This window comes from Strix uralensis, chromosome 13 (assembly GCF_047716275.1).
Source record: "Strix uralensis isolate ZFMK-TIS-50842 chromosome 13, bStrUra1, whole genome shotgun sequence".
Classification (NCBI taxonomy): Eukaryota; Metazoa; Chordata; class Aves; order Strigiformes; family Strigidae; genus Strix; species Strix uralensis.
Window position 1 is genome coordinate 19,241,717 of NC_133984.1, and position 20,297 is coordinate 19,262,013.

Consider the following 20,297-nt stretch of genomic DNA (forward strand, 5'->3'; position numbering starts at 1 on the left):
TTAATTCTACTGTAGTAGCTTTATTCTTAATACAAAAAATGACTTCTTAGACTTATATAGATCAGGAAATGATGGCAGATGAAGTGCCTGGACTAGGATGTAGGACAAACATACCACAATGCTCTTGTTCAGTCAGTAATTTTAGTAAGTGTGCTTTCCAACTAGTACATTATCCTAAGGTGTCCTGTCCTGCTGTGTTCTCAGAGCTCATAACATGCAGAGTGTAGTTCATCTCTGTCAGATACGAAGGCTCTATGCTGATGGGCTGGGAAGGGTCAGGCTGTCCACCCAGCAGAGGTTGCTCAGGTTAGCAGCACCTTGCTCTGATGAGGGTGAGTGTGCTTCGTAGGTCTTTGAGGATGATAAATTGATGATTAATACCAGCATTGGCCCCTTACGATGAAACGACTAAGCCTTTCCTGCAGCGTTATAGCTGTGACCTCTCCGGAACAGGGAAGAACAGGCCGCAATATTTGGTGGGGTCTAACATATTTCACTGGCACTTCTGTGCCTGAACAGGGGAAGGAGGAGCCGTTGACCTGCAAACCATGACAGGGCGAGAAGAGCTCCTTTCACTTGTCCCTGCTTAATAGACTTGATGAGAATTCCTGGGGCAGAGAGAAGTACTGGAGTGAGGAGGAGAAGGGAGAAATGCATTAATCTTCCCACTTCAGAAAGGAACAGTCAGAAAGGTTCAAGGGCAAATGATTTTCTACATGGCCTTTGCTCCAGCACCTTGGGTGTGCTGAACAATGCTGTGTAAAATGCTACAGTCAAGATGCTCCTGGAGCTGAAGATCCTAGGAGGCATTTTGAGTTCTGACATTTTCACTTTTTAACTGTGTCATTGCAGGTATAATCCAGAATTTTTGCTGTTTATTATTTTAACAAGAACAGTGCTAATAAACTACCCTCTTGTTAGCTTTTGCCTGAGAAATGCACATAAAACTGTGGTAAAGATTAAAATTTAAAGCCAGGAAAAATGCATTCCACAGGGGTCACTCGTAAAAGACCTTATGAAAATAGTGTTCAGATACCAGAGATTTTTATAAATCAAAACTGAAATGCTTTTGCAGGTTCTCTGCCCAGGAGATAACTTTTAATTTTTACTAATAATGATTTACATCAGATGATGAAAAATGTGGTTCCACGCTCCATTGCATCTCATTTGTTTCCTAACTATGAACAAAAATAAATTAACAAAAATCTCCATGTGCCTGTTTTTCCTAGCAGAAGAAATGCTGGCTTTATGCTTTAAAAAGGAAAAAGCCTCTGATTGACTTAAACTAAGTGCCCAGTGTTTGTAGTGGCTACTTTCCAATGTTGAGTGTGAAGATAATTCGGCCCAGGAAGCGGTCACTGTTAACATTGTTGATAATACCTTTCCCGTTCAGACTGCACTGAATAGGGACCACATAATTCTTCTTCACGTCTGTAAAGTGCATGGCCACCAGTGGGGATGTATAGTTGACCTGAAAAGAAGGGAGATTCAAGTGTAATTTTTAAGGGAGCGGAAAAGCAGGCAGTGCTTTCATGTTCAGTAAAAATCATTAGTAATTGGTTCACGGTTCCCAGGCATCTGAGTGCATTTGCCTGATGTCCATCATGGTTCCTGGGGATGCTGAAGCTGTGCCTGTGCCTCAGAGGGACAGGATCATGTCAGAGTTTTGCTCTGTACCATGTCTCTTGGTTTGATTAGCCAGGACAAGCAACACTGCATAATGGGACTCTCAAATACTTTCTGCTGTTCTAAAACCTGACCTATAGCTTGTAATAAGAAATCTATGGTGTCCCTTGGATCTGTGTGCTCAGAGGACGTGCAGACGTGGTGTCTGGGGCGATTACTCATCCTTGGCCAGCAGCAGCATGACAATAGGAGTCTGGTGCCTACCTCATCTTCCCTTTCAGCTTTTGTTGTGAAGGTGCATTACCTCCTAACAGACCAGAGCAGTGCTGGCCAGCATGTTCAGAAAGAGCCACCAATGTAGGGCTGCTCTGTTTTGAGCCACCCAGCCTGAAGTGGCTTTGTCATAGCTTTGACAGAAGCCCCATCCTTTTCCTCTTGTGCCACCTAACCCCTGACTTCCCTAACACCCTGGGAAAATGCTGGTGTTAAGACCTTTTCCTGGGAGTTAGCAAAGCCACTCTTAGTCTCCAGATGATAAATGTAATCATTCCCATTGCTGGCAAAGGGGAATCGGAGTCCCCAAGGATTTCCCACAGTTTGTCAGAGACAGAAATAGAGTGCTGTAATCCCAGTGCCCATGGCCTCTCTCCTGCCTGCATCTGCCCAAAATAGCCAGAAAGCACATCTGTACTCTGTGCAGCAGCTCCTGCCTTCTCCTTCCCAAGGGGACGTAACAAAGATGCCAGAGTCCTTACTTACGTGTGTGAACTTGCCGTAGTAGGGATAATACATGAGGTCAAATGTCCCATTTCCAGGGTAGAAGTCCACTGATCTGAGATTGCTCTCATTGCCTTTCTGTGATTGCAAAAAGAGTAAAGGTATACACATAGCACATGGGACAGAAAATACAGCTCCCTTCAGGGGAAGGTGAAGGAGCTTTAATACAGACATCTCTTGCAAATCCATGTCAGGGCTCGGCTGCGCCTGCCTGCCTGCCTGCACGCAGTGTGTTTGCTGGGAGAGCCAGCTGCTGCTGCACTGAGCCAGAAAATAACACTGCTATGAAGGCACAGGCAAGGGTTGCAGAACTTGCTGCTTGTCAATCCCTCCCTGTGGTTGCCAACTGCTTTATTGCTTTCTAAGGGTATGATCCAGCTGCTGCCCGGGCAGTGGGAGCCCTTCCTTCACCCCATTGCTTTTGGCTTGCAGGGTGCTCCCCAGGACCAAGTGTCCTGCAGAGCACATGGGGATGGATGTGAGCAGCCCCTGCCTCTTCCCCTGCAGCTGCAGGCTCTAGCTGGCACCCCCACACCCAGCCCTGCCCGCAGGGGCTGAGCAGAGCACTGCTGCTGAGGCTGGCAGGAGCCGGCAGTGCTTGGAGGATGAGGGGCAGGGTGGGAAGCAGGAGACTGGTGGCCTCTGTCCTCAGCAGACTGGTCCCCGCTTGCACCCAGAGGCATCAGCAGCGCTGGGTCTGTGAGTGTTTGGGGCTAAAACAAAGACAGATATCGGTGGGGTCCATCAGAGGGAGAGACTTGGCCTTCTACACACCACACTGCCGAGCACGAACAAAAGCAGTACCTGCACTTTGCAGTCTACGCTCACGGGGACCCCAGCACCAGGGCGATAGCCTATGATCTGCAAAAACAAAAGACATCCATGCTTGTATGAAATGCAGTGCCAAGCACGTGCTGCCTCCCTTCTCAAGGGCTTAAGCTCCTCTACACGCCAGTCATGTTGCTCAGGACAGGAGTTTCGTGCCCCTAGAAGCAGGGTCTGCCACCACGTGCAGTGCAACTTGCCCGGGCCTGAGAGCAGAGACAGACCAGAGCGTCTAGAAAGCCCAGACTCCCTGGAGTAACACAGCCACTTCCCCACACATCCCCCCCAACATTTATTTTTGCAGCAGCATGCACTGAGCCACCATGCTATTAGAAGATTTCAGATAAACTTGATTCTGTGAAAATTCCCATTATAAAGAGACTGGGGTCTGAGGTGTAGCCCTAAAGCTCAGTTCTGCCCACACAGGGGCCTGGCACAGGACCCTCCAAGCACTCAGGCCTCAGCAGTCAAATCGAGCAAGTTTTGTAGTGTTTCTTTTTTATGTTTTCTAGCGGGTATGAGCCAGCAGGTTTTGGGATTCTAGTTCCCTTTTTCCCTGGGCCTGAGAAGTGGGGGAGTTTCAGTCCCTGCCCTGCATGGTCTTTATGACACTGGGATGCACTAAAGGAAGGAATTAAGATGACTGGCTTCCTCTGTACCCGATTCATCTTCAGCAGGATGCAGGGCTGGCCTTTAGAGTAGCCAAACGTTGGGTCCTCAATGCCAGAGCAGTTCTGCAGTAGTGAGCGCTTGAACTGGCAGGCCTTCTTCTCCTCGCTTTCATTGCCCCCTTGGATGAAGTACTGTCCTGAGACACACTCAATATTCTTCTCCTCTTGAACTTTGTCATCATAAGCTGGTGGGGACCAAGAGACTTGTTAACGTTTCTTGAGACCTGCACAGACCGACACTCTCAGAGTACATCCACGTGTCAAGGGAGTTAGAAAGTCCCACTAGAAAGGCAAGGCTCCCTCCCACAGAAGTTTCCATGACCACCTTATGAGCCTTCCTTTCTAGATGGGGATCGTGAGATGCCAAGACCTGATCTGCACCCCAGGAGGAGACCCCTGCACCGTGTGCATGGATGCAAGCAACTTGCCAACATGACTTCTGGGGTGCCGAGGAGCTTACCTGCTAGGAAGTGGTGCATGCTGTCCACGTAGGGTTGCCACGTGCTGGGCTGAGAGACGTTGAAGGCAATGGTGAACCCATTCAAGTACGGTCTGATCATTACTCCTGGAGAAGGAAATGGACCCTGTTAGAGCAGACATGGGTGGACTGGCCACAGGCTTGAGACGTGTGTTGCAGGAGCTGCTTGCACTGCGACTGGGCTTGGGGCTGGGCACAGGCACAAGAGCGGTAGCACCAGCTCACAAATAAACTCTTTCCTCAACCCGCTGATTTCTCACCTCCATTTCACACCCAGAGAACACCATGCACATCAAAATATCCCAGGAAACATGGGAGACCTGGAGGGTCTCAGCAACACTGCAGGGAAGAGACGGGCTTGGGGCTGCACATGGAAGCTGAGCAGTTCCCCATGCTCCCAGCCGTGCAGGCAGCTCTGGCAGGGAACAGGGTGAGGTGGTGTTGTGTTCCCCACCAACATGAAAATACAGGGAAAATGCTGCTTCTCTCATAGGGAAAGGAGTTTTTGAATGTTTTCTTGCATAAAAGCTACTTTTAATTTATATTTTATTTTGAAGATACAGAGTATAAAGGAGCAGCAACTGAAATGAATGGGCATCACCTATGAAATGCCTAAACTTACTCATTTACCTTGAGAATAATTAGCCTAATATTTAGCATAACTAGTATACCAATTAGTATAATTAGCATGAATGCTTCAAGTGGGGCTATTTAAGATGCCTGATCCTCTGCAAAGAACCTGCAGCCCTGTCAGTGCCCCAAGGTAAGTTCTAACACCTTGTGTTATGGAGGGCTGGTTGAGCTACAGCTCCAGCAGGGCTTCACCCCGGGTCCCTGCCAAGCGGTTTCGGTAGCCCTTTGCTGGGCAAGTGAGTGCCAGCAGAGGTGCCCAAGGCCAGGCTGGCTGGGGTACGTACCTGGTGGGGACACACGGTCCCGGTACCTAGGTGTGTAGGGGCTCAGCGTGAGCAGCATCACGTACAAGCAAAAGGCAAACATTCCTGCCAGGCACGAGTAGAAAATGAAGTAAAACAGGAAGATCAAGCCTGCAAAAGAGAGAGGGCGTGTTGCTGTCATCGCAACCAGAGCATGGTTTCCTCCGCAGCTCTGAGTCCGTCATGGAGGTGGGAGCTCGCAGCCCCACTCTGCACACAGACCCTGACATTTTTGGGTGCAGGACTCTCAGCCAGACACCCTCCCTGCCCAGCCCCAGGGCCAGGCAGCTGCTGTTTGGCTCTGTACCCATTTTGCTGCATGGCCCTTCCCAGACCTGGGTCAGGACCAGATCCACGTGTCCACCTGCCTCCTCTCTCTCCAACAGACAGACCTGACCTTGGCTCTTGCCCTTCCCACCCCCTCTAGGCATGGTAACACGCAAGGGCACCCAGTAGCTTCAGCACATACGAATTCCCGCTGGGGGCTGTGGGGTGATGCTCTTGCCCTGACTCCTGTTACCTGCGTGGCAGGGACCTCAGTGCTGGGACTGAAGCGAGCGGCATCGCTGGGGGCTGCGGCACCGCTGGCTGTTTCATAGCCCTGACGTCCAGGGAATGGGTTTGTTTTTCCTCTGGACCAGGCTGATGGCTGAGGATGTCTCAAGAGGCCACGGCCTATGAATAAAACCCAGCAACTCAGAAAGCAAAGTGAAGCCCTAACCCAAACATTTCCCAGGAGAAACGTGCCGGCAGCTCGGAGGGAGCCCTGGGAACGCAGATGTGCGCTCCTGCCGTGCTTCTGTCGGGGCCATGGTGCTGGGAACCACTGTGGGTCCCTGTCCTGCTGCGGGATGAGCTGGGGTGGATGGGACCATCACTGCTGCTGGCGGCACAGCAGGGACAATGTCCAGCCCTGTCACAATGCTGCTGGGACAGTGCCTCTGCACCAGCCTGGCGGGGCTGGAGCTGCTGCTGGGGTGCTGAGCCAATGTTTGTTGGGACACGGTGCTGCTACCATTCCTGTTCTTATGTTTCCTGCAACACAGCAGGAAGCGTTGTCACCGGCAGAGCCGGGGGTGCAGCTTTTCCCAAGGGCTGGGGCCTCCAGCACTGACCCTGTGGCCAGCTGACTCCCTGTATTTTGGCAGTGTGAGTCCCCTGAGCCCCCTGTCCCTGGGGACTGCCTTCAGAGCCAGCACGGAGCAGCAGCCCCAGGCTGGACAAACTCCCTCCTCCTCACCTGTGAGATGAGAGCGGGAAAGTTCAGCTCCATTCACCTCTAAATGCTCTAATTTTAGAAAAAATATTAATTTTCGCAGTAGCTTCGCTGCCTCTCTCCTGTCCCCCTGTAGGGACATGTGAGCACACACGTGTGCAGCCGAGGGTGTGTGTGTCCACAGGGCAGCGGGGCTGTATAGCACACCACGATGCTCCCAGGGCACAGGAGAACACTGCACCCTCCCCGAGGCTGTATATAAACAACTTCCAGCAGTAGCCACGCAGGGCCATCCACACCAGCCTGAGCAAGTCCTCTCACAGGGCTTTTCTCAGCACCTAGCAGAGCCTCCAGAACCCCAAACCCACGTCGCTAAGGACTGTCACCCCCATACTGCTCCCACACTCCAGTCTGTACCTTCCCATCCAGCAAAAGAGCAGCAAGCCCGGGCTGCTTCCATGGCTGGCAAAGGGCACGGGGGGCAAACGCAGATTTCAAGGCCTGCCCCAGACTCGTGCTTGAGGGTTTTCAGACTCCTCCAGTGCTCATGGGTGGTTTGCTTTGTTTCTCCTGCCTGTCCCCACAGGCTTTGCAGGAGACCCAGAGCACTTGGTGGGGGCACAGGCAGGCTGTGGGGCTTGCAAGCATGTTGCCAGTGCCAGCTGCCGAGGACTGCAAACACTGAGCAGCAGCCACCGAGAATTTGTGGGCTTACACCAGTGAGGATGTGCACATGATGCTGGTCTAAGGTTGGGGATTTTCACTCCACTGTGGTGTCTGTGTGCTGTCAGGAGAACAGAGCTGCAAAGGTCCACGGCATCATGTGTGCTGTGCCACCTTGGTCTTGGACTGAGCCTGAAGCAGTGCCTGCCCCGCAGCCACAGGCTGCACTTAACCACCCGGGGCATGTCCAGGCTCTGCAATAATTTTTGAAGGCCATGTGGATACAGATAAAATAGACAGGGTGCTCAAAACCCTCACTGGCACATCCCAGCCCACTGGCCCACTGTGGTAGCACACACAGGCTCTGCTGTGGGCACCATGTCATGCCCTGGGAAGCTGCGGGGTGACAGCGATGACCAGCCCTTCCCACCCCAGAGCCAGAGCGCACAAGCAAAGTGGGCTGCTTGGCCCCGCAGTGTGCACCCTCCCCAAAACACCTGCCCCACAACACGGGCATTCTTCCCCCACCAACACTGACGACCCCAAAGCCATCTCCCCATGGGCTCCTGACTTACACCAGCAGGAGCCGGGTCACTGGCGACAGCAGAGGTGCGTGTCTGTGGCAGACCGACCTGCAACCCCCGTGCTTGCTTGGGCTCGGGCAGTACATGGTCTGGGCAGCCCAAAATCTTTGCTTTCACATTCTCAGTAAACACTAACATCCAGACCAAGGGTAACTTTCCAAAGGTTTTCTGCCTGTCCTCCTCACTAGTCCTTTATTGTGCTGGTTAGAAACACCTACCCTGAAAATGTGGGGTAGGGGTGGTCAGTCCAAGCTATTACAGACATCGCTGGGGGCGATGCAAAAAAGGCAATGATCCCTGAAAGCAGGACTCAAGCAAGGACCTACCCCAGCTCTTGGCCGTTCTTCCCAGGCATGTTCTCTCCTCCGGGTTCCACAGGAACATCTTCATCTCTCCAGCCAGGTCTGCCCAGGTTTTGCTCCCCATGTCTGCCTTGGTCTCGTCCTCCCCTCTGTCGGGATCCTGGACCTTCTCCTCATGCTTATTTTCCTGGAAAAGTTACAGAACACAACCCCCACACACAAGCTGAACATCTCATTGGCCAAAAATAAATGCAAAAGCACTTAATAGCTGGAAATGTTTCAAATTTCCATTTTCCCATCATCACTCTTGAGTTAAAGAGAGGCAGTTTTGGCTGTTCTGACTTGAGATCGCTTAGATCCCAGCATCCATTTTTCCATGACATGTACGACACTGCTGTCACAGTGGGTACTGTCTCTTTGTCCTGGCATTTACAGAAACTCATCTTTTACCACCTGCATGAACATGACCAAAGAAAACCTGTGAGCTGCAAGGGTTGGAGTTGTTCCCACGCTTCTTCAATGTCTCTGAGCTCAAGTGCACGTTTTCTGTGCTACCACAGATGACAGCAGGCAACATTATTTAAGAGGTCATGCGGTTTGTTTTTCTTGGCATGTGAGCAAGTGTTTAGTCTTTGGAGAAATCCCTGTGTTGTTATTTTTTAATTACACTAAGTTCCAGGGAAAAGCATCTCTCCAGGTGGGGAGAGTTTGCTTTTTGCCTCGGTGGTGAAAACTCATTTTGTCTGGAGCTCGGGAACACAAATCTCTATGTACCTGCACCTGGCCAAGAGCTGCTTGAGACAAGCCACAGCAGCCACCCCTAACGCCCCTTGAACCTGGGCAGGCTCTACATCTCCAAAAGCAGACAGCAAGGTGGGAGAGGGTGCAGACCTTGCTTTGAGCTTGGGGCAGGGCTGAGCCAGGTGCCGCTGGGAGAAGGGGTGATGCTGAGATCTGGATGGGTTCATCGCCTCCCCACACTTTAACGTAAACGCTGCTGCAGCACTCAGCCACTCCCAGCTGTGTCAGGGCCGTGCACACGGGCCCCGGCCACGTTTCCCTGAGGCCACCATGCCCGCTGCAAGCACGGCATCACCGGCATGATCGCCCCGTGTCTGTGCTGAGGGCCACGGAAACCCACTGGCCACGGGCACCTGTTGGAGCCAGGGCCAACAAGCGAGAGATATTTACACCCCACGGGTTGTCCTGGAGGAGCCAGGAAGCAACCGCCAGCTTGGCAGAAAGTCTGGCTTGAAAACACCCTCCAATCAGGGGGGGGATTAAACTCTGCTCAGACACAGAAATACTGCAAAACCGTGAGAAGGGGGAAGAGTACCAACCCCAAAGCGCAAATTCATGCCTTGGAGAGCCTGGGCAAGACCCAGGGGGGCTCTAAACCATCACCATCGCACTGATTGCCCTGATTGGACCCAGTTAAAGCCCCAGTGGGGCTCTTCTGGGAGCACGCCTGCGTCAGAGCACTGCTGCCGGCAAAATGCCCGCGGCCGCCCGCATAGCAAAGGCAATGCTTGGCCCAGGTCCCAGACCCTGGCTGAAGCCCTTCCTGAGCCAGCTCCTGCATGGCCACAGCCCTGTACCATGCAGGGCTGATGGAACCAGAGGATTTTGGAGTGGGAAAGCAGCAACCCCAGCTTGAGTCATCGACAGGGACATGAAAGAGGAGGTGGGGGGACTGCCGACTGCCAGGACACCCACACAGGAGCAAGTGATGGAAGAAGAGGAGGAGTTCTCCTTCCTCCTATTCTCCTCCCCATTAAATAAAAGACCTACCAGCAGCTGTTCTGGAAACATTTTCTCAGACTGCCAGAGCAGCAGGGACTGCTTGCAGGGACTCTGTACCGATGCTTAGCAAAAAGCCCCTTGGATTTCACACCAGCTGCAGCTGGGAGGCAGTGAGGACAGTGCATGGGCTGTATGCTGTATGCAGAGCCCTCACCCAGAAGCTGCTACTGATGCTTAGAGATGTGGGGAGACATGGGGACAGTCCCCCATGGGCGCTCACCCGGGGAACCTCACAGCTCTGCCCTGCAGAAGGCTTTTGCAAGGAGGGAAAAGTTTCCAGCTCTCCTGGCTCCATGCTGCTTATCCAGCGCTAGATGAAGGGTCCTGTTCCGCCGGCTGGGAGAGGCCATGGGGGCTCTGTGGCAGGATAGGAAGGCTGAGGGGGGCCCGGGTTCTCCCCATGGGCAGGGAAGTCTCTGTGGGGCAGCCACACAGGACAGGATTACCTCACTGCCAGGTCCCTGGCAGAGGTCCTTGAGCTGGGGAGCTAGGTTAGGTCTGGAATGCAACCCATCACAGGTGTTTTATCTTTGCAGCCCAGGACTAGAGATGGTCTTGGAGCAGCGCCTTGCACCTGGACAAGGGGCAGGAGGAGCAACAGGAGCCGGGGTAGGAGTGTACTAGGGCAGGGAGGGGACACAGCCACAGCGAGACCTGCTGGGACACTGGATGGCCCCAGGCTGCTGCCTGCCGTGGCAGCTGGGGTGACACCAGGTGTCAAAGCAAAGCTGGGGTTCATCCCTCGTGGGATCACACTGTGCTGACGGTTGTGGGTGCCCTGAGGGAGGTTAGGGGATTTCCCCCATCCTCACCCCAGACCAGGTCAGCTCTCAACAGTGGGTCCTCCTGCTGAAAGCTGGGTGTGCAGAGGGTGGCCCATGCCCAGGTGTCCCCATCCCTCCTAGCCCCCCTCACTGCCCAGGACCACCAACCAGACCCCCTGCTGTCCCCTCCCCTCCCCATGCAAAGTGTTTACACTTTGCCTAAGGGATGAAGCAGCATTTCCTAAAGCAAAGTAGCTATATTTATCAGCCACAAAGCAGTTCCTTGGCAGCAGCCCCCGCCTCGCCTCTCGGAGGGTGGCCAGCAGCCCCCAAAAGACTCACCGCCTTCCAGTGGGAGCTCCTGTGCTGGTCTTCCATGCCCATGGCGCTGGCGTTCCCCTCCATCCCTGGGTGGGAAATGCAGAGAAACGTAAGCGTTAGCACCACAGGAGCCTGGGGCTGAGCCCAGCACCACCAGCCCCATCAGAGGTGCCACGTTGTCCTGGCTCTCAAGGACCCACAGGCACAGCTCCCTCCCCAACACAGCTCCCCAGCCCTGCAGCACCCCCCAAAAAGGCTGAGTGAGCACGGCTGCATCAAGACCTTTGCCTGTCTGCAGGGAACCACGCCGCTTCCCCTCCCTACCCTGCAGGACTTCAGCGTTCAGGAGTGGATCAAAAAATAACTTGCTTTCCTAAGAGGGGTGAGCTCAACGCAACAGGATCCCATCCCAAGCCCCCTGGCATCTGGTGCCCTTTGCAGCACCCTCGCAGCATCCTGCCCTGCGCCCAAGTTCCCATCAGTGCCAGCCAGGACCCTACATGGGGAAGCCGGGCTCTCTGCCCCAGGGAGATCGTGTAACTGTTAATAAACATTAGCAAATTGCTAGGGCTTTTGGTGGCTGCATGTGTCTGTCAGTATGTGCTTGTCAGTCACGGCAGGGCCGCTGTTAATGCTTGCAAAATCTCTTTTGCAGTGAAGGGGTAGTGCGAGGGGCAGATCTATATTTATTCCTTCGAACTGAGACAGCAGCTAGGAGCACTCAGCGTCAGCTTCCCCATCCCAGCTGTAAGAGCCGGCCACCGCCACGGGGGCAAAATCCAGAGGGACATTTTGCTGTAACACCCTGCAGACTGGGGCCGGGGACTATCAGATTTTCTCCCACCAGTGAATTACAGGCACAAGATGGTGCACTAGGGGCACAGGGGGTGTGTGCTGGAGTCCCGCTGCTGCGAGGGGCTGGTGTGGTGGGAGTGCTGGGGGGCAGCGGGGGGACAGGGCACTGGTATCGGGCCAGACTCACCAAAACCCTGCACGTGCAGCAGTGCCTGGAACGGCTCCAGCAGTGTGATGGCAGCGTGCAAGGGCTGCCTGTCCCTGGCTGTGCCCCATGCAGCTCTGGAGGAACAGTGGGGCTTGTTTTACACTGTCTGTCCCAGCAGGAGCTCAGCACCATCCACCAGCTCATTCTCTTGACACATTTCCAACGGGGCCAGCAACCTGAGAGAGCCAGGCCCTGTTCAATGGTGGGGAAAGGCTGTCTTGCCCCAGGCATGGGGGCATTGGTCCGGGGCTCCCACAGGGCTGCACTGCACCATGCAAGCAGGCAAAACACCATTTCTCCCTTTCCTCTCCTGAGCATGGCTGAAAGCCGCTCACCGGCTGTGCTAATAAATGGGCACAGCGGGAAGGAAAGAGGTCTGGCAGCTGCCTCGGTCTGTGCCGAGTTGGCCAGGGCTGCTGCATGCCTGCTGTCGGGTATGCAGGCAGGGCTGGCTCGGTCCCGGTGCCTGCCTGCAGCCAGACCCGTTGGCAGGAGGGCATGCGGGCAGCCGTGCTCACAGCGGACTCTCCCTGGCCAGGCTGGAGCCTCAGGGCCAGAGAGTTGCCTGTCCAAAGCTCATGAACTGGGATGAGACACAGGGATTTAACGCGGCCTGGGTAATGGGGGGGCACCAGCATCTTCCCAAGGGCACACGCGCCCCGTCACAGCAGTTGTGCTGCCAGACAGCCCGGCCCTGGCACAAGCAGAGGTGGCAGCCAAGACCCATCCCCTCCATCACTGGGATGGAGTGGGGGCAACTGAGCCAGCCCCACTGCCTGGTGAGGCACAGACAGTGAGCACAGGGCTCCTCTAGTTCATCCGAGGTAAATAACCGCTGTTTTCTCTGGAGGTGATGCATTCTTTGCCATTAATTGATCTGGGCATTTGTAACTTGCCTCTTGCACCGCTGTCAGTGCACGCTTTCTCTTTTCTCCTGGGAGAAGCTGGTAATTAGGCTCTTATCCAATAAAAGTGTGGGGTTTTTTGAAGCAGAGATAGGATTAGTTTCTTTTAACTTGATGAAATATGCTTTGGCTTGAAATAATTACATGATTTGCACTTAGCACTTCTCAGCCCAGGGCATTAAAATGATTTACAAGCAATTATGAAGCCTGCTGGGAAGATGCTTTTATCCCCATTTTACAGACACAGTATGGAAAACAGAGGTGGAGGGCCTGTCCCCGTTCCTTGGCCAGAGATGCGGGGAGCCTGCGGGGTCTCCTGGGAGCGCTGCCTCCGTGGGACGGGGCACAGGCAGCAGCAGGCACGGCCACCGGAGCAGCGATCTCAGAGCACCGACAAGTACAAAACCGGGCCAGTGGCCTCAGCGGGGCGGTTGCCACCAGCACCGCTCTGGGGCTCAGCGCTGCAGGGAGGAAGGAGATGGGGAGGACGGGGGGGACAGAGGGGTGCCAGGGAGATGCGGGGTGAAGGGCAGCACGGCCTGGAGCTGCGGGGGTGCCCAGGGGAAGGATGGGGAGAGCGCAGGGGAGACCCTACCCCAGGGAGGCGCCGAGCCCCTGCGGCCGGGCTGCTGGCGACCGCGGGGGGCTCCAAGGCCGGGACCCCCCCGGAGATGCCCCCCTAGGGCACAGGCACACTGCGCTGCTGCCCGCGGACGGGGTGAGCAGCAACCCCGGCTCGGGGCCGGGCCCTCCCCGCCGAGAGCCGGGGCCGCGGCGCCGGGCGGGGGCAGGGGCGGGGCGGCCCCGCCGCTCCCTCCCCAGCGCGCAGGCGCGGCGGGGCCGCTGCCGGGGCTCTGTCCGCCGCCGTGGCCCGGCGGGCTGCGGCGGGGAGCGCCGGTGGCGGCGGCAGCAGCATGCGGCAGTCCCTGACTCAGCAGCGCCCGGGCGGCGTTGCGCTGCCCGACTCCGTGGGTGAGTGTCGCGGCGGGGGGGGGGCCCGCCGGGCCGGGAGGATGCGCCGCGCTGCGCGGGGGCCGGGGGCGCGCGGCCATTTTGGGCGGTGGGTCCTCGGGGGCGCCGCCGCCCCAGCCGGACCGTCCCCCTCCCTCCCCACCACCCGCCCCGCCGGGGCGCCCGCCGCCTCCCCCGGCCCCGCTCCCCTGCGCGCCCCGCCGCCGTTCAGGCGCGGTTTCAGCCGCAGAGGGACGGTCCGTTTCCCCCCGCCCCGGTGCGGGGCCGGGGCAGAGCCCCCCCCCGCCCCCCCGCCGTGGGGCGGTTCGCTGCCCGGGCGGAGGCAGCCCCCGGGTCGCGCAGCATCCTCGGGCGCGGGGAGGGAGTGCGCGCCCGCGGCCCTGGCCGCGCTCCCCATCTCCCCGGGGAGGGCAGAGGGTCCCTCGCACCGCTCCGCGCCCGCTGATCGTGGCCGCTTGCCCACCCGAGAAGGGGATGAGCCACCCGGCCAGAGGCCAGCGGAGTCCACTCCCCTGCGCCTGCCAGCAGGGCCCCGAATTCGAGTGCGGTGCGGGTCACGGCTCGCTCAGTAACGGTTTTTTAGCCGAGAAGTGGAACAAAAGGAGGAGGGCTGGGATGAAGAGCGGCTCGGTGCGCTTTGCCCCCCCCGTTCCCCTAGGGTAAAAGTTAAAGCTTGGACTACTTTGCGCTTATTCTTTGTTTGTGGCTTTTTCCCCCCCCAAAGAACAAGATGGAGAAGTCGTTGCGGTTTCTGTGCCATCTTGTCTATTTTCTTCTGATAATCAGAAAAATCTTAAGTAAATCAGGAGCTGTACAAAGATATGTATTATTGCAAACTTTTAAAGTAATCTGGAAAAACCTGCTACATCCTTGGTTTTAGAGTGTGCTTATACATGGCAGCTATAAGAGGAGGATGTTTCCAGGGCTTAAAATAAAAATGGTCTTTCTGAAGCCTGTCCACATTCTGAGTGCCATTTTAGCAAAAGAAATAGCCAGACTATAGATAGCACTAGTTTCTTTACACCTTCCTCACAGAGTTAAACACGGTGTTTCAAACCACCACAACACTGCAAGTTTGGAAGTACCTAATGTGGATAAATCACAGAGAAAAGGCTATCACTGTTTCTTAAATGCAGAGATAGCAAAGCTGTCGTAGCTCCGCTTCTGTGTGTGAAGCTGTACCAAGCTCGGCAGTGAAGAGAAAAATGATGTAGTGGGGAATACTTTAGTCAAAAATTAATGTGGAGAGGATTTTGCCAGGGCAGCCCTTCAGCAGCTATCAGTGGAGATACTGTGTATGAGCCCATGTATGCTGAAGCAGCGACAAGCATCTTTACAGAAGTACAAAATCACTTTCTCAATATACACGTAACAAAATGTGTTTTCAGAGAAAGGAAAAATGGAATTAGTGCCCAGTACATGACTGAAGTGGAGGTAATCACATTATCTCTTCAATTTCACATCTCTCTCTAATATCAAGTTAAAGGATTATGGTTGGTTTTGTCAGGACTTGGAATAAAAGCATTTTGGTGTTTGGTTGGTTGGTTTTTAATCTTATGAGGAATATTGAAAGCTTTCGTTAAGTTTTCCAGTTGGAAACCTTTTGTTATGCTTCTGTGTTGGGTGTTGGTGTGTGCCTGTTGTGAGCTGGGAAACAATGTAGAAATGCAAGAGTGGAAAACATGGTGGTTCTGAAACAAGTCCAGAATCCATAAACACTGTTTCAAGCCGCTGCTTTTAGAGTGTTTTCCTGCAGAAATGCTGTTACAAAATACTCTGGTTTTGAGGAAAAGAGCACATTTTGCAGGTTTTTTCATTGTAACTTTTGGAAGCATCTCTGGTGGAACTGCAGGAATATCCTTTGCGTGTGTAAATGCTGTGCTCACGTACCCACAACGCTCACTCAGGTGTGCTCTGCAGGGTGGTTTTGCACATCACACAAACATCTGCACACACACAGCCTAACTGTAAAGAGTTTAAGCTGTGTAAGGAACATATGGCTGGTTTTACTTACCTTCTGCTCACTTGCCAGCCAAACTGTAGCAGTAATCAAATTTTGGTTATCTACCATGTGTGTAAGCAAGACAGGTTCACTCTCTCCTTTCAGAACTAATCTATGTGAGAAGTAGCAATTTTTTCTCCACTTCCCAAAGTTTTGTTCAGCTAAACCTTTGGTCCCAGTACTTTGGAATTTTAAGATGTTTATGTGACACTTGAATTTAAACGATTATATTCAAATTGGAGCATGGCACAAGCTATAGTATTTGGGAGGCAATAGGTACAGAATGACCTGATATCTTAATGAATTTTAAATGTTTTAGAAGTCTTAGATTTTGTATTATTGATTTATTTGGCAGATTTAGCAGAATAAAAAGCTTATCCCCAAATGCAACCTGCAGCAAACAGTTGGGTACCTTTATCTCCATCCTGTAAAAAATAGCATGAAAAACTTAAGGATCACTGATAAAAGATCCAGCCTGGATCTTAGGGTTCTCTAGAAGTTATTTAATTTTATTTTGTTTGGAATTAGTAACTGTCTAGCTGTTCATTCCAGCTAAGGACTAGCTAGCTGTCAGGCTCCTTGCTCTTAGACCCAGTGTTGTCCCAGTGGTGCAGCCACAGTTGTGCTCCAGGACATGAGCAGAAGGTTTGTGGGTGGAGACCTTTCCTTCCAGAGACACTGTTCAGTCAAAAAGGATGTTGCTTTTCTTTATAAACCTGTCTTGCCTTTCATCTCCTTGTGTTGGGTTTTTAAGCCCCAGGTTTAGGACTTGTCTGTGATTTCAAGTTCATCTGGTTGGTGTGAGTGAAATGATCCAGCCCCGTGCCCATGGCAGCCGTGCCAGCCCTGAGCGTGGACCAGCACAGGGAGGGAGCGCTCCCACCAGCAGCACGGCTGGTGGGTCACCTTGGAGCAGCGGGGAGCTGCTGTGCTCTTCCCTGGGGAGAGCTGTCCCTGAAGAGGAAAGGAGATGATTTGTACCAGTGTGTGTCCGTATGGCTGCATCGGTATAGCTGTTAGGGTGAAAAGATCTCTCTAGCAGTGCTGCAAATATACGCAGACCCTAAAGAAGGACCTCTGGGCATCTGGGGCGTATACCTTCAAGACAGAAAGCTGCTCAGCAAGGCCTGGTGTGCTCTTCTCTCTGGAGAATTTGGACAAGGAGGTTGTGCTTGACTTGGCTGAGTCTTTCCTCCTGGCCTTTCTGCAGGTGTCTTATCTCACCTCATACAGGCTGTCAGGGAGCCCCTGAACACCTCAGATGGGGGTTCCCAACATGGTTTGTATTAGGGAATACACTCAGCAATGGTGGAAGCAGCTCCTTGGTCTTGGGACATGTCCCTGCCCTTCTCTGAAACACTCTGAGAAGTGCTGATAGCATGCACATCACTTGGGAGCCTCTGCGCTGGGAAATACCTTTGCCTGCTCCCAGGGTTCATTGGAGAGCCCCAGGCTGCAGGGATGGGATTCTGGGTGGCCCCAGCAGCCCACAGGGAGCACAACAGGGGACTGTTACAGTCTGTTATCCTACCAGCCACTCTCACAGGTTCTGGGTTATGTCTACATAATGTATGAAATATAATCAGAAGGACTGTTCCACAAAGTGATGTAAAGATGGCGGAGCACACGCTGAACAAACACACCTAAAGATGTTGCTGAGCGTAACATTGCAGCCAGCTTTCCTCTTGGCTGATGGAATCACTATTTTATATTTATGCTCATTTGGGAGATCTATAAATATACAAAAGAAAAAAAACCATAATCAGGCAGCTGCAGATGAGTTTTACTAATCCACAAATTCATTATTCAAGCATCTAAAAATACCTAGTCCTTGCTGAAAGTAGAGGATGATACTACAGGAGGAGGAGAAGTGGCTGTTACTGGTGATGTCTCATTTGCATGGAAAATTGTGGATGCCTTATGATATGATTACAGCCAAGATTTTCCCCCTCAAAACAAGTGGCGTACAGTGTGGTTATTTAGCTTGATGTAAGTAGACAGATCAGAAAATATATAAATGCCTAATGGTAATATTTCTCATTAGTTCATTTGCCCCAGGCCAGAGGGGCTGGGAGGATCCCGTGTATCCAAATAAGCTTTGCCAAGTTACCGTTCTTAAGGCTCTGTTCATCTACGTCAGAGCAATGATAAGTCAATGATAAGAAAATGTGAATTCAGATGCCCTAGTAATGCTTGATAGAGCATGTTAGTGAAGGTGAAAAGCGACAGCCGAACCCAAAAATATTCTCAAGTTAGAAGAAATTTCACCACGATGTGATTGATGGTGGGAGGAGAAGTTTGCGGTACTGTGACTGTCCCCAGATGGAATCAGCAAATTCTGTTGTGTATGTGTGTTTTTAGGGTCGTTCAATAGAAGAAAAAGAAATTCCCTCTACGTAACTGTGACTCTCCTCATTGTGTCAGTATTAATTCTAACGGTGGGCCTAGCTGCTACAACAAGAACCCAAAATGTGACTGTTGGAGGTTATTACCCAGGGGTTATTGTAAGTATAGAACTCCTAGGTAGGTCTAGAAAACTTATTGCCTACAAAGTCCCTTGTAATGCTGCGAATGTTATAAAGGGTGATCTTGTCCTGAATATTATGCTCAGCTACTTCATTGCCATTTGATTTATTTGTTTTATTATTATTTTGCACCTGCTGCTCATTCCCATGCAAAAATCCCATCCAAGTGGCAGCTTCCTCTGAGCTTAGGTAATAACATGCTTTTGAGCTAACAGTGAGACAGATAAATAGGTCTTATGTCAGTCAAAGCAACCTTAGAACTTCTTTGTTTGCATATATCACATTAACCCTGGACAGAAGTAAGGCAGAGAAGGACCATCAGTGCCAAGAACAGTTGAGAGACCAGGTCTTGAAATACTGTTCATGTGAACTCGTGGTCACAAAGTTCACTTGCAGATTCAGAGTCCCTGAATGAGGAGAAGCACGTTAGCAATAGCTGTGGCAGCTTGCCAGGGGAGCATGCACATCAAAGCAGCTAGTACATCCATTTCTTCTTTTTGTTATCAACAGATGAAAATGGGCAAAGGACAATCTTGTAGCTTCAAATGGCTTAATTTAGAGAAGACCACTGGTGCCCAGCCTTCTTGCCAGTAGATATATAACCTCCTGCAGAAACATAAGGGGCAAGTACATCATGCCCCTCCCAGCATGAGCAGAGGTCTAACGAGCTGGAAAGCAAGTCCTGGTCTGTTCCTATGCGTGTCTGAGACATGCTCAAAAAGAAGCACAAAAAGGACTGAGCTGCAGCCAAATTAGGTGTCTTAGCAGGTTGAGCGTAAGTGCAGCCCCCCAGCTAGAGGCTCCTGGTGTAACAGCTGTGGAGTGCTGTGCCTTTAGGTTTGGAGCCTCCAAGTTGGAGGCTTAAAGCCAGTCCAGATAACTAGGTGGAGACTTGTTCCTGCCTTGTTGCGGTTTGATTTATTTGCCACATATTGCTGGTCTCAGGGAGGTTTATAGTTCTCTGTGGACAAGCTCTTCTGTGACTGAAGAAAGCCACTTTACAGCCATTAGCATGGAACATTTGGCCTCTTCGGTTTAGGAGTGATTTTCTGGCTTGTCCCAGTAACTCTTGCATTTAGGCCTGATCTTTTTTTTTAAAGAGAAATATAGAAGGAAGGTGTCGAGAAAGGTGATAGGCTGGATTCAAGCTCTCCGCACTTAGCCTACGCTCTGTCAGCCCGAGTTGAATCTCGTGCTTCAGAGCAGGTCCTGCAGACTGATGCAGATGGCTAGAGCCTGTTGTTCACATCCCCTTGACATCGCCCATGCTATTTGTGCTCCGGCAACGTCAGCATTGCTTACGCTTTTATAAGATTTGGTCTACTCAAGGAATTAATGAATTCCTGGACTCGGGAAGGGCGTTGAGTTACTTTATTCAGAGGCACCCTGACAGTTTGTGTTTGTCACCAAATTCCCCCTCTCAGTTCACTAATCCGCTGTGTGGAAATATGCAATGACCTCACCTCTCTCACTGCACAGAAAAACATTTCAGTGTGCTGCTGGATGCTTCAGCAGGTGCTTAAAATAGCTGATGTTTCGTAACAAGCTGGGATTTCTCCCTTTACTGTGGAAAAAGGGCTTGCTGTGGTGCATGAGTACTCGGTGAGTTGTCCCCAAGCAGGTGGCTTCCACAGCCCCAAAGAAGCAGCTCGTTGCAGGTCTTGTCATCCAGAACTTCACGTGAATGCTAGGCCTGCGCGCATCTCCATCGGGGGTTTCTGTGCACCGTTAGTGGTGCACCACTGTTAGTCATACCCTGAGTGCCCTGCATTGGTAAGGAACTGATAGAGCCAGAAGTCTCTTTGTGTGCTGGGTGGCTTCTTCATGCATGGCCCAGATCCATGGATGGGATCTTCTCATGGGACATCAGATGTCTCATCACTGCCATGCCTAATGCACCGTTCTTTCCTCCTTTAACTTGTGTG

General features: G+C 52.5%; 2 protein-coding genes across 3 annotated transcripts in view; one reads left to right on the forward strand and one right to left on the reverse strand.

Moving 5' to 3' along the window:
- On the reverse strand, positions 1 to 11,053 carry ATP1B4 (ATPase Na+/K+ transporting family member beta 4). Its single transcript, XM_074882297.1, has 8 exons — positions 10,987 to 11,053; positions 8,102 to 8,264; positions 5,295 to 5,423; positions 4,360 to 4,464; positions 3,888 to 4,084; positions 3,208 to 3,264; positions 2,386 to 2,481; positions 1 to 1,471 (listed from the first exon to the last, which is right to left on the reverse strand). The coding sequence occupies exons 1-8, from the start codon at positions 11,047 to 11,049 to the stop codon at positions 1,310 to 1,312; spliced, it is 972 nt and encodes a 323-aa protein (XP_074738398.1). The 5' UTR covers positions 11,050 to 11,053; the 3' UTR covers positions 1 to 1,309.
- Positions 11,054 to 13,712: 2,659 nt separating this feature from the next.
- TMEM255A (transmembrane protein 255A) overlaps positions 13,713 to 20,297 on the forward strand; it is a 32,045-nt gene continuing 25,460 nt past the window's right edge. For both annotated transcript variants that reach the window (XM_074883145.1, XM_074883146.1), the window contains exons 1-2: positions 13,713 to 13,845; positions 18,209 to 18,351. In XM_074883145.1, coding sequence (XP_074739246.1) covers positions 13,788 to 13,845; positions 18,209 to 18,351 — 201 coding nt within the window. In that variant the 5' untranslated portion in view covers positions 13,713 to 13,787. The remainder of the gene's footprint in view (positions 13,846 to 18,208; positions 18,352 to 20,297) is intronic.

Excerpts from the sequence above, each read along its gene's own strand:
- ATP1B4 (XM_074882297.1), bottom strand. The coding sequence starts at position 11,049 with ATGGAGGGGAACGCCAGCGCCATGGGCATGGAAGACCAGCACAGGAGC. Across the intron at positions 8,265-10,986 it reads GGAGCTCCCACTGGAAGGCG|GAAAATAAGCATGAGGAGAA; the intron begins GTGAGTCTTTTG and ends TAACTTTTCCAG. Across the intron at positions 4,085-4,359 it reads CATGCACCACTTCCTAGCAG|CTTATGATGACAAAGTTCAA; the intron begins GTAAGCTCCTCG and ends GGTCCCCACCAG.